The 13,220-nt window shown below is 36.0% G+C and overlaps 2 protein-coding genes across 3 annotated transcripts in view; one reads left to right on the top strand and one right to left on the bottom strand.

Moving 5' to 3' along the window:
- Window positions 1-13,220, top strand: part of LOC145314340 (uncharacterized) — a 336,127-nt gene that overhangs the window by 304,256 nt on the left and 18,651 nt on the right. The window lies entirely within an intron of this gene.
- On the bottom strand, window positions 7,438-10,109 carry LOC145314342 (uncharacterized). Its single transcript, XM_080154217.1, has 3 exons — window positions 9,489-10,109; window positions 7,950-8,994; window positions 7,438-7,561 (listed from the first exon to the last, which is right to left on the bottom strand). The coding sequence occupies exon 2, from the start codon at window positions 8,973-8,975 to the stop codon at window positions 7,980-7,982; it is 996 nt and encodes a 331-aa protein (XP_080010343.1). The 5' UTR covers window positions 8,976-8,994; window positions 9,489-10,109; the 3' UTR covers window positions 7,438-7,561; window positions 7,950-7,979.

The raw sequence follows: 13,220 nt of genomic DNA, 5'->3' as shown, positions 1-13,220 counted from the left end.
AGTGATACTGGAAAAGATATTTTTGAGTATGCTATAATTCTTTGTCTGTCCAGTTCTACTATTTGTTTGTAAGAACACTTGTCCCTCCCCATGATGAAATGGCTAGCTTTACAAATAAATGAATGTCTTAGGAAATCTTTTGGAAGGAAAAAACGGAATACCTTTAGGCAAGTTTAGGGTCCGGTTTCAAACTATTTTTCACTAAAAAAAAGTGTGTATCCTATATTCATGACTAGAATAGCGTTAATTGACTGATAATTGGATATATTATGATGGATATAGTATCGAAGTAAATATTAGACCAATTCATTCAAGAAAAATAAGAAATAAAAGAATTTTTTTTTTTAAAAACTGAGCTCTGGCAAAAGATTCATGTGAAACCTCTTTTTATTCTATTGATATCACTTTCAATTTTTAAATTAGATTTCACGATTTTTTACTTAACTGTGAGGAAGAAAATGAACCTAGTAAAAGTGTCTGACTCTGATTATGACGTAAAAAAATTAGCCAATTAGAGGCCAGTATACACTGTAAATGACCAATGGTAAAATTTATAGTGGCCTCTCATTGGCTAATTTATTTACGTCATAATCAGAGTCAGGCACTTTTACTAGGTTCAAGAAAATGGGGAGGGAGAAGACAATGAAATTGAAATAATTTACACTCCTTTTTCCCCCAATAAACTTAAGTTACCAAAGGCAAATTTTAGATAAATTTCTATTCCGTTGTCTTTAAGTTTTCATAATTTTGTACTTTTATGTATAAAATCCTGTATAATATCAATTATAATCAAATAACCTTCCCTAGAAAACTATGATTTCTATTTTCTTAGATAAGTTTTATGATTTATTACATCATTTGTAAAATTAAGTTTATATTTAAGTTTTTATTAGAAATTAAGCAATTTTGCTTTTATATTACTTTCATTAGCTTTGTGTTGAGTAACAATTTTAATAGTTTATTTCGATATAAGATAAGATAAGATAAGATAAGATTTATTTTCCTCAAAGGTACAACATATTTTATTAGATATATATTATAAATTATGTTACTATGCTTGATTTGTTTGATTCATCTGGTTTGTTGTGTTTGGTGCAGGTTAGATAATAATATACATAATAACAATTATTAAGTACCTAGCATGGAATTGGCCGAACTTCATCTCCACCTAGTTACCAGGCCAGTTTAAATTGAATGGAGACAATATTTTACAATAAAAATTCCATGCAACATTGTACCAGATAGTTGGCATAACCCTTTAAGGGTTGTGGAGCCACTGGTGTACTTTGACGCTTGCCAAGCCGATACAATGTTATATGTGCAAATAAATAATAATCTTAACAATGAAACAATATCTTGCTGTGTATTTCAGACATCCTCCTACTATCAGTTGCAACTTCTCCAAGCGTGAATTCGGAACAATTAAGGAACCAAAACCTCCATAAGGAGTCGCTATTCCCGTTGAGATCCCTTTTCAGCTCCAAATAGACAGTTTCCTTTATATCAAATTATTTTCATTATAGAGTGGAGTTTTGTCCGGGTTTTAAGGACATCTCCACACCAATAATTACAGGATAACGGCAAATTTCGCGATAACACTTGGTCCAATCCAAAAAATCCAAAAAAAAACCAAAGAAAAGTCCAAAAAAGGACAAGAATACCCTAATAATAATCATATCGTGTACTTAAGTGAACAAGGTGTAATGGTTGGTTTCGATTCCTACGGAATCTGATTTTTATTTTTGAGAATGGATATAAAAAATCCTAAGAATAGGTCATATGCGATTCCTACGGAATCTGATTTTGGTATTTTGATAATGGGAGTGTGTCCCTAAATATGTATGGTTCGATTCCTCCGGAATCTGATTTTTGTGTTTTGAGAACTGGTCACAGCATGGCTGTGAATGGGGCAACAAAATGGGAGAGGAAGAGGGGGGGGGGGGAGGGGGTTTTAAGGGAAGGCGAAAACGTATCATTAATCCATTGATTCCACCCCTTTTTGAAGGTAAAAGGGTGAAAGTGGGTCATGTTAAAAAAGACTGTGGCGTGCTATTGCGCGCGTAATTTGGTTATAGCTTTGCTTTAGTGAGGTTTAAATCTTACTATTGTTTAGACACGAAATGTTCGGAGAGGAAGAATACCAACAAATGTGGCAGCCGCTACGCAATAGATTGACAATAACATATGAACGACTTCTCAATATAGTTAATGGTGACAATGTCAGTGACGAAGTACGTCGTGAGGTAGCCCGTCTTCTATACCAACAGGGTTATTTAGAAACCGAGTTGGCCCTCACACTATACAACCCAAACAAGGACATGGAGTTTCATGAAGCTAAATTGGGTGAAATTGCTGAGCGGATAACTGCTCAAGAGGGGGCCTGTCTCCAGCTATAGTTCCAGAAGTTGGCCATTTCCGGTTTGAACCAGTTACGGTCAAGTTCTCTACGACTTTATATACAAGATATCCGCAAAAATATCCGCAAAAACACCCGCGGAAATGTCCACATGATGTTCACAAAAATCAACAAAAATCAACAATGAATCAACAGAAAAAAACTGCAAAAAGTTACTGATATGGCTATTGAAATATAAAATTGTTTTTGAAGAATAATACAGTTTAGTTTTATCCAAAAAAGTAAAAGTATTAAAATATCATAAATTATCATAAATTCATTGATTTGTTTAATAAATCCTAGATATCTTGCTATGAACTTTTATTTTTTATGAAGGATGTATAGAGTAATAGGATGTCTGTTAATATTTCGCTATGGATTAATTTTCATTAGCATAAAAAAAAGTGAAGTGAGAAACTGGTTAAAATAAGGGAGATGGGTCAGGGAATTCAACAGGTTAGGGGGAGGAGGGGGGGAAAAAACTAGAAGGGGAGTGGTGGGTGGTTTGTGCGCGGCCGTGACTTCCAGCTAGACAGACGGAGCGGCGCCTATCGTTTGGTATATACTGGGGGGGAGAAAAATAGGGGGAGGGGGGAAGAGTGGTTTTCCGGTAAAGCACGGCAGAATAAAGCAAAAGAATAAAGCAAAAGAGGGGGCGGGGGGGAGACAATTGGTTGTAAAGCATAGGGGGAATACGCGGGAAATCGGAAGTAGGGAAAGTTATTTATTAATTAATAAGTTAAATTAAGATTGAATAATGTATGGTATTAAGACACAAGGGGGGTATAAATATGGGGGTGGGTAGGGTCAAAGTTCAATTGTCTCAGAAATGTCAGATCAAGAAGAGGAAGTTGGACAAGGCCAAGGTGCTTTACCGGATGGGGCGCCGGAAGTTCCGGAGGAGGCTGGAGGAGAAGAAGATGTTCCCCTCCAAGACCAGGTGCAGGAGCTCATCGCCATGTTGAACTCAAGCGATGAAATCGATGATCCTGCACCCGTGCACGGCGTCCAGCAGCTGCTGAACCTCGCGGCAGTGCCTGATCTACTCCCATTTCCGGGGGTAGACAGGCGCTGTCTGGACCTCTGGTTTATGGTCAAGAGGAGGTTAATGGGCGTCGTGTACGAGGGCGACAGACTTATGTGGAGGAGATTCCGCCAAGATGCCATCGATGAGGAGATCCTCCGCATGATGTACTCCAACTATGGGTTAGTCGTGAGGCTAATTTCAGTAATGCCCACGTACGCCCGCTCCTTCCAGGCCAACATGGATTCCATCGCCACCATGGACCGCTTGGTCACCGTCCAGCAGGACCTTGTGGAGGAGCTCCTCCAACAGGAACCCGACGACGTCGATGACTCCAGCGACTACGACGAGTAGATGGCTATGCCCACTACATGAGCTTAACCAGTCCAGTCAGCGATAGTCATATATTAAACAAAATTTTCGATATCTAAATTTGAATAAATAAATATATTTTTGGTCAAAATTATGAAAAAACTTTGTTATTTTTTTATTAGATAAAATAGAGGTAGAGGTTGCGCGATTCGTTAGTTGCTTGATAAAAAATATATAATATAATAGAAGAAGTCAAAGTCAAAATATAAAATGTAAAATGAATAAAGTGGATAAGAAACAAACTATGCTAAAGCTACTCTATACATAGGTATGTATGTCGGTTCCTACGGAACCTACTCGTTGAGATTTGAGGTTAAAGAAATGCTGTTTTATTATTTTTTTGGTATAGAAATTAAGTGCTTACAAAAAGTCGAGGGCTAAAGATACGAATAGAAACTTAGTTAGAACAAAAAATTGTTAAATAGAGGAAGAGAAAAAATAAAGTATTTGCTTTTTTTTTAAGAAAGTAAGTAATAAGTAAGTAAAATATCTTTCTTGAGAATAATTTTATTATCAATCAGTTTAATTTCAAAAATAAAATATTTGCTTTTTTAAAATATTTGCTTTTTTAAAACTCAATCTTGTTTAGGTAATAAGTAAAACATTTTTTCTTAAAAATATTTTTATTATCAATTAGTTTAATTTCAAGTGGAAGGTTGTTGAATATAGTTGGGAAAGAGTTAAGAGGGGCGTGCAGGAGAAAGTTTCTATTGGTGCCCGGTTCGTAAGCAAAGTTGTTCCTGTTCCTAGTGCCATACGTATGTCTGTCTTGAACAAAATTCCAGGTGTTTTCGAAAATTTTGGGAAAATTGCCTAATTTATAGGCGTGCATAAATTTACAAACATTGAATTCAATTAACAGGTTAAATGGAAGTATGCCATTAGATTTAAAGAATTCAGCTGTGTGAGCTCTGCTAGGTAAATTTTCGATTATTCTAATGGCTTGCTTCTGCAACTTAATGATTGGTGCTAACAGATACATAGGACAGGCAGTGAACAGGAGACAACAATATTCGATATTCGACTTAATATAAGAAGAATAGAGTAGCTTTAAGTGTTTCTTGTCCAACAAATGACGCATTACTTTCATACTATAAATTATTTTAGAGACTTTGCTATAGACTTTTTCAAGATGATAAGAAAACTTCATTTTCTCGTCCAATTGAATTCCCAAGTGTTTGATACTACCCTCATTGGTACCGCTCACAAGATCCAACTTAGTGATTTTTGACTCGTCATTTTCGTTATGATTATTCATGTTTACATAGACTTCAAAGTTGGTCTTAGCGGCGAGCTCAGCGGGGGTGAGTATCTCACGGGGGGAGGAAAAGACCATACATTTGGTCTTGCGGGGGTGAATAAGAAGTTTATTGGCATTGTACCATTGGGTCAGTCTGGGGACAAGCTCCTTTGCAAGGTTGATCAATTGTATAATATTCTGCTTTTCAATGAAGCCCACTGCGTCATCAGCAAAGAGATTGATTAGGATCTCTTCACTGCATGAAACAAGGTCATTGATAAAAATCAAAAAAAGAATTGGTCCCAGGACTGACCCCTGAAGTACGCCAATGATAATGAATTCAATTGTGGAGGAGAAAAGGCCCTTAAAATATACACGCTGTTTCCTATTTGCATAATAACTACGGAACCAATCAAGTGCAACCCCCCTTATCCCTGAATTCTCCAGTTTGCTAAAAAGGATGTCCCTATTTATCATGTCGAAACACTTCCTTATGTCCAAAAATATGGCCATACAGGAAGTGTCTCGACTGAGTGCTTGGGTGATCAATGTGCTTAAGTTCAATACATTGTGAAAGGTTGAGATTCCTTTCATGAAGCCAAACTGGCGGTTGCTAAAAAAAGACCGATCTTCCAAGAACTTAACCAGCGTTTCACAGACATATTTTTCAATGGGCTTGGAAAAGTTGTCAATGAGTGAAATTCCTCGATGATTATCTGCCTCGCTGAGTGAACCTGATTTGTGAAGGACAACTATTTTGGAAGTTTTCATTTTTTCAGGAAAAGTGCCATTTTGAAGTGATAAATTATAAACATGTGTTAAGGGAGTGGCAATGGTATCAGCACAGCGAGACAGAACATACATCGAGACATCATTTATGTCTGTGGAACGCTTAGGTCTAATACTACGAATGATATTAATAACCTTGAAGGGGTACAATGGCTCAAAGAAGAGGGAATCTTGACATGGGGGTGGTAAATATTCAAAGAAATTTTTGGGGGTGGAAGGAATTTCAGGCCTTAGGGAAGACCCAATCTGACTAAAATAACGATTAAATTCATTAGCTATTTCTTGGTCATTTTCAATTTTGTTTGGGCCTACTTGAAGGTATGTGCACTCAGGGGAAGATTTACTAAACCCAATGACTTCCTTTAGGGTTTTCCAGAGTTTTTTCCCATCCCCGTTTGCATCTCTTATTTGTTGTCTGTAATATTCAATCTTTGCTCTTCTCACTTGCCTATTGTAATTATTCCTATAGACATTGTAAATACTTTCATTTTCAATTGTTTTGTCTTTTAAAAAGTTGCTGTACAAAATATCTCTATGCAATCTACAACGCAATAAAAAGTCTGACATGAAAGGCTGCTGAGGCTGGGTACGTTTGTTTTTTCGTTTTTTTCTAACTGGACACTTTTCATTATAAAGTCTCAAAAAGGTTGAAATAAAGTTATCATAAGCAATGTTTGTGTTGTCTTGGTTTAAAACGTGATTCCAGTTAGTGTGGTAGAGTGCATAGTTTAAGGCATCAAAGTTTTCATCATTCAATTCTCTTTTTTCAAAGAAATCTGGAGGTTTGGGTTTATTTACTCTGTCTATTCGGAATGAATTAATAATTGGCAAGTGATCGGAGATTTTTGAAGTTAAGACAAAGGAAGACATTAGGTTTTGAATAAAGTTACCTATCCCGAATAAATCAAGAAGGGTTGCAGTGGTTCTAGTTACTCTAGTAGCTCTGGTAACGGTATTTATGATACCGTTAAAGGAAAAAGACTCAATAATTCTCATGGAGTTGCTATTTATATTATTTATTTTGAAAAGATCAAAATTGAAATCTCCTACAATGAAGTATGGTATGCTTAAAGCTGCTATTCTATCAATCAGGTCCAAAAAAAGTTCAAAAAATTCTTCTATTTCAGCACTACTCTGATTGGGTGGCCGATAACAGTTTAGTAAGCAAAACTTTAGTCCATTGTGGGAAATTTTTAAGCAAATAGATTCAAGAATATTTTCTTTAAATGAAAATTTATCAAATAGTTTATCTACTTTATAATATTTGCTTACTAGAATACCCACCCCTCCCCCCCTACTTTTTGTGCGGAGTTTAACATGCCAATCGTAATTATTAATTCCATAGCAATCCATATTTACATCCTTATTCAGCCATAATTCTTGAAAACACAGAACATTTAAGTGGATATCATGTTGTCTAAAGAAGTCTACAGTGGAGACAATATCATTGTATTTAGAATGTAATGACTGACAATTAATACTAAAAATATTGAGAAGGTTTTCATTGAATGTTTTCAGTTTCTGTACGATACCTTGTTCACTTGAAAAAACGCAATTTATTCCGAATTCGTTCTCAAAATCGTTAAAGTAGTCGCCGTAAATCGGATTCATAAGATTTAGACCAATGTTATCGTTTAAGTTACCGTAATCCTGGTTAATCTGATCATTAGGGAGGTTTGTCATAGCAGAGCTGGTCCAGGAGCACCGCAGGAGGAATCGTCTTAACATCAAGTATGGACATCTGAAACACAGTAGATATTAGTGGACAAATAAAAATAGGTAATATACAATATATTATCGTTAAAGCGAAAAAAATTACCATATTTACTATGGTTATTCCGATAGCGTTTAGTTTATGTGTGTGTTGGGGGTGGCAACACATTTCAAGCTAGTTTAGTTCCCCCTACTCATTTTCATACAAGTTCCAAGTATTTTATATGCTAATCAGCAGAAAAATAAGAAAAATAGATTGAAATTAATATGCTATGTTGGCGTTCTAACAAGTTGGGTAATATTTAATATTAATATTATAATAATATAGAGTTTACGTGGATATAAACATTAAGTTTTTCGAAATAAATCACTTTGTAAATGAATTTAAAAATGATGATAATAATTTTGTTAAGTACCTTTTTTTCCGACGTATAAGATACTTAACCTCATGATGTGATTACCGCCTTTGTAGCTTTGCTTTGCTTAGCTTTGTTGGCGGTGTCTCTAGCTTTGGCCCTCGTGGCCACAGGATCAGAAGGTGCTGAGTCAACGACAGGGGCAACAGGTACAGAAGGTGCTGAGTCAACGACAGGGGCAACAGGTACGGAAGGTGCTGAGTCAACGACAGGTGTAGATGCGGCAGATGCGGCAGACGTGGCGGCAAGTGCGGCGGTGTGTGTGGCGGTAGGTACGGCAATAGATGCCGCAGGTACGGCGACAGACACGGCGGCAAGTGCGGCAGACGTGGCGGCAGATGCGGCGGCGGTCACGGCGGCAGGTGCGGCGGTGAGCGCGGCGGCAGGTGCGGCAGTGAAATCAGCTGTAGCGGCGGCTGCGGATGCGACGGCGGCAGGTACTGACTGTGTGGGCTGTGCGGCTGGTGCAACGGCTGTATGTGCGGCGGTTGCGACGGTTGCGGCAGAGTCTATGGGAGGGAACACAGCTAGGTCCCCAAGAGCTGGGGCAGGGGCAGACGTTAAATTATGTTGAATCGTGCTGGAAGGGTGGGCTGTGATCGTACTAAACTGTCTTGGGAAGTCATCCTCTGTTAAGTCAGCCTGATTAGAGAAGAATGTTTTCCTTTCCTCAGGCGCTAGCTTGTTGAAACAAAGGATAGGCGGTGCCTCTGACAGAAAAAAATCCTCGCTTCCAGGTATGGGTTGGGCCATTTCCTTCAGGTCTTTGCCAAACGGGTTAAGGCAGCGTATCCAGCGGCTGCCGTTCTTGAGCTGAAATTGGACATGTTGGCCAGCGACTTTGGCCCTCGAAATCTGGTTTGTGGCATACACAAAGGTCATGGTCTTCCTGTTGAGGTCGGACATATCTTGCTTCGCCTGGACTAACCTATTGGGGAAGAACGGGACCGGTGACGCGTTGTTCCTGGGATTGAACCTCTTGATCTCGGCGTTGTAACGGTCAAGCACAGCCTTCTTATTGTTCATCCACGCGTCGAGGTAGGATCTAGACATAAAACGAAAAATAAAAACGGGGATCTGGCCCTTTGTATATGGGAGCATATGGGCACGCTCGACGATATCACAAAAATGTGAGGGAATATATTCTAATTCTCCACGTTTAAGAGCGGCTTCAAGGGTGGGCCTTATAATGTTTCTAAATATGATAAACTCTGTAATATTTTCACGGCTCCACGGCTGCTGAAAATTCACTATTCTACAACTCCAATCGCGGCACCTTTGCTCTCTTATCGAGTTTTGTAGAAGTTGAAATTTGACGAAATTTTCTCTCGACGATTCAATAGAGTTTAAATAGTCTTTTTGTTGTGTAATCGTGGTCCTAATCGCTTTTTGTTCACTTGCAACAGATTTAGCATCTACGAAATTTTCTATACCTTCGATAGATTGAATTTTAACATTTAAATCTGAGACTCTCAATTTAATATCGTTTATTTCGGTTTTATGACTGGCAAAAGTACTATGAATAAGCTCATCCCTTACCTTAGCTATATTCGCATCGTATTCTTTAAACTTAACATCCAAAGCAGCGTCCAAATTTGTTTTAAACTTTGACCAATATTCTGGGTTGTCACACGTACTACAGGCCATGATGAAGTGAAGATGGCGGAACCGAGGGTGCTGAGTGAGTGTGGGTCAGCTGACCAATGGTGGGACGCGAAAAAATGTTAGCCAATGGGAGAGCTTATTTGTCGGGAGTACTTTGCGCCGGTAAAAATGTTGCCAGACCGATAAATTATCATAAAATTATCAAAAAAAAATTTGAGAGTGTTTTCACCAAAAATTGTTCATTAAGTTAAAGCGATTAGGTTACACATAAGTTAAAAAAAAACTTTTTAATTCATTAATGTTTTATTTTCACTTTTTTTGTGTTAACAATTGACCGATACGTTAACACATACACATTGCCAGGCCTAAATACGAGGTGCCCTCTGGCTACAGTGTCTTCCCTTTCCTCCAACTGCGGAGTGACCACGGGCAGTGGGGAGAGGGGAACTAGTTGAGAGAGAGGGGGAAGGTAGAACTGAGCTTAACACATGGGGTAGGGCGGGGGAGAGCTTGCTAAATGCGTGTGCTCAGCCCGACTCTCTGAACTAAACTAAACTAAACTAAACTAAACTAAACTAAACATTACTATAATTAAATAGGTGTAAAAAAGAAAATCAAAACATCTAATCTTGACGAAAAAAGCATTCTTTAAATTTTAATTAGACATATACAATGTTAAATTTATTTTTTTGTCCTTTTTTGCATTTGCAAAAATGCTAGACATTAAAAATTCAAACATTTTTGCTTCCTTTGAATAAACAAACTACAAAATTTAAACTCTGTCAGTTTTAATAGAAACAATGGTAGACTAAATAAAAAGTCATTTCTAACTTCTAAAAACTAATGAGGAATTTTTAGTAAAAGCGTAGCTACTTTTTAACTGTGCATGCCTTTACGTCTGTCGCTTTAAAGATCAACTAAACCACAAACAAAGTCATATTCAGTGATTTATTGATAATAGATGCCAAAATTTAATTTAAGTTAATCTTGCTGCGCTGTTTTTGGACATAATTATTTCTGTTCTATTTACTGTCCATGTTTAATTAAGCTGATATGAAACAGATATTTTATTTTGAGATGTTTCTTTAAAATAATACAAAAATATCATGATTACAAATCTTTAGATGGTTAGGTTTTTTGGCATTAGTTTATACCATTGATTTATTTTATCCTATTTTGCCATTGAAACGTTGCCATTTTTTTATATTCTAAATTAAATAGCTATTCCAATGTGTAATATTCTGTATCATTGTATGAACGTTTTTTGAATTTTGGTGGTCAATTTCGAATATCTTGTTTATTATGTCCAAAAAAGAGCAAATATTTACGTTTCCGCAGCATAGCTTCTCTTCAATTCTGTCTGTCCGTTTGTTTTTCCAGATTTCAACTATTTAACTCCATGCTACACATGCCATAATTTTGTACCTTCTTATGATTGTAAGATTAATATATCTGCCTTTATCCAATCATTTATTAAATCTTATTTGTTTTCGAAATGCTTCGCTGCAATTGAATGGAATCATCCTTGTGTACTTGTCAAGAAACTTGAAATGCCTATGTCAGTTTGTTTATGTATATGGACAAAAATAACTTATCATTTCATTTAACGGTTATGAAAACAAATAGTTTATTCAAAAACTAGTGGCTTCGCCTCTCAACATTGATATTTTTCTACCAAAGGGGGGAGGGTTAGCCTAATTCTTTTGATGGTTCGACCAATTAGAACTGATTTACTGAAAAGTTTTTAAGCCTTTTGTATGGACAGGCGAACGTACAGAAATCGTCCTAACTGCAGTACAAAAAACTAAATATTTTACTACCCTGTTTTTTTCTTAAAAATACAATTTCTTATCTTAAACATTTTTGGGCAAAAATTAAGATTCCGTGAAAATAATTAAATCTCCCAATTTTGAAAGTTATGCGAGCTCCAAAAATTTTTATAGTCTTCAAGTTTTTATAACGAGCAAATGAGCCCACAAATTGAAACGTGAAATTAGGCAAAAAGATCAAACGGTTAACAATTGGTCGTAAGTGGTCAAAAATGCCTTTAAATATCCTAAAATAGCTAGAAGATTTTTTTGTCGGCTATATGGCATTAAGTAAAAGTGGTCATGGATGATTTATTATCGACAATTGACTTTATGTACTGAAATAAAACTTATAGCTTTCATCAAGATTACTTCATAAATTGGACAATCAAATACAAAAAAATCTTCAATTTTAACCATTTTTAAACCATTGTACAGCTCATGAAATGTAAGAGATTGAAATTATAGCACTGTAAAAGAAACATGGCTTGAAGGGCCAAAACCTCCCCCCAAGCCCCGCGCCGGGGTCAGCCAACGCGTGCATGATCTTTGGGCAAAATTTAGGCAGTTTTCGGCATATTTTGATTGGGTCAAAACCTAACCTCCACTTTCTCCCCTATATAAAAAAGATATTTTTTACTAAGACAAGTAAAGGAATTCAAAGTGATATCGGAAAAAGATTTTAAAAATAATTTGGATGTTCCAAATGGTCCAATTGGTAAAAATTGGAAATTGTCAAAATGAAACTTTGAGCTCCGATTTCTCTTTGACAAATTGGTCAAGAAAATACGGTGGCAGGACAGGTTTTCTGCAGAAAAAATATTACAATATTTAAACTCGTAATTCAGTGTATTAATGCTAGGGGAATAGTGTTAATACTACGAAGAAATATCATACAACTGATGTCTTAATATAATATACTAATGTTTAGGTACTTCTTTTGTAATATTGAAAATTTTGAAAAAATGTCTGTCCTGTAATTTTCTATTCTATTTATTTCCTGAATTATTGTCCTTTTTTGCGCATTTTTCTGCAACATTTAACCTCTCTGTGCCAATTTTTCAAACATTTTTAAACCCTAAAACTATAATTTTCGCACAAGGACACTTATGCAAAAAACCGAGGAATTTTTAGCAAAAAACTAAAAATATGTTTTAATTCTTTACTCTATATTTTTATTACTTCTGTTGGTTATCTTATGAGTGTCACCCATGGTAACCAATAAGAGCCTCTCTTGCTAAAAAAATCTGCAAACGTTGCTAGGTTACTTAACTAAAAGGAATATAAGTGCAAAAAAATGTTCCCTTGAATTCGCCAAAATTTATATTTTCACATTTTATCTTCTATTTTAAAACTTTGAAATAAATAGGTAGTAGAACATAGAAGACAAAATTAAAGAATTAAAGAGCTTTTTAATATAATAAGGATAACATACTAAAATATATTTTGCAAATCCAAAAAAATATGCCAATAATAATGCCTTTTTTCTCTTTTTTTGCTCTCCTTATATCTCTCTCTCTCTCTTGCTTTCTCTTAACTCATAGAAGTTTGATGATATTACATAAGTTGGTGACAAGTATTTGTTGTGGCTTTGCAAAGATTAACATGGAGGTCAATACAATTGAGTTATTATAGAGTGGCTTTTCGCATTTTTTTGCCAGAGAACAATTGTTAAATAACTTTTTCTGCATTTCGAATTTATTAATGTAGGCAAAAAATACTTTTATTTTGCATCTTTTTTATCATTTTACAAAACGTTCAACATACAGCCATTTGATTGCACAATCTTCATCTGTAAGTCAAAACAAAGCATGAGCGGTCTACCCAAATATCGTCTAATATCCATGCAAATATTGGC

This window comes from Acartia tonsa, chromosome 3 (assembly GCF_053477335.1).
Source record: "Acartia tonsa isolate MP-2025a chromosome 3, ASM5347733v1, whole genome shotgun sequence".
Classification (NCBI taxonomy): domain Eukaryota; kingdom Metazoa; phylum Arthropoda; class Copepoda; order Calanoida; family Acartiidae; genus Acartia; species Acartia tonsa.
The sequence above is the reverse complement of the archived record's forward strand: the minus strand, read 5'-3'. Positions and strand labels throughout refer to the sequence as shown.

Excerpts from the sequence above, each read along its gene's own strand:
- LOC145314342 (XM_080154217.1), bottom strand. The coding sequence starts at position 8,975 with ATGAACAATAAGAAGGCTGTGCTTGACCGTTACAACGCCGAGATCAAG.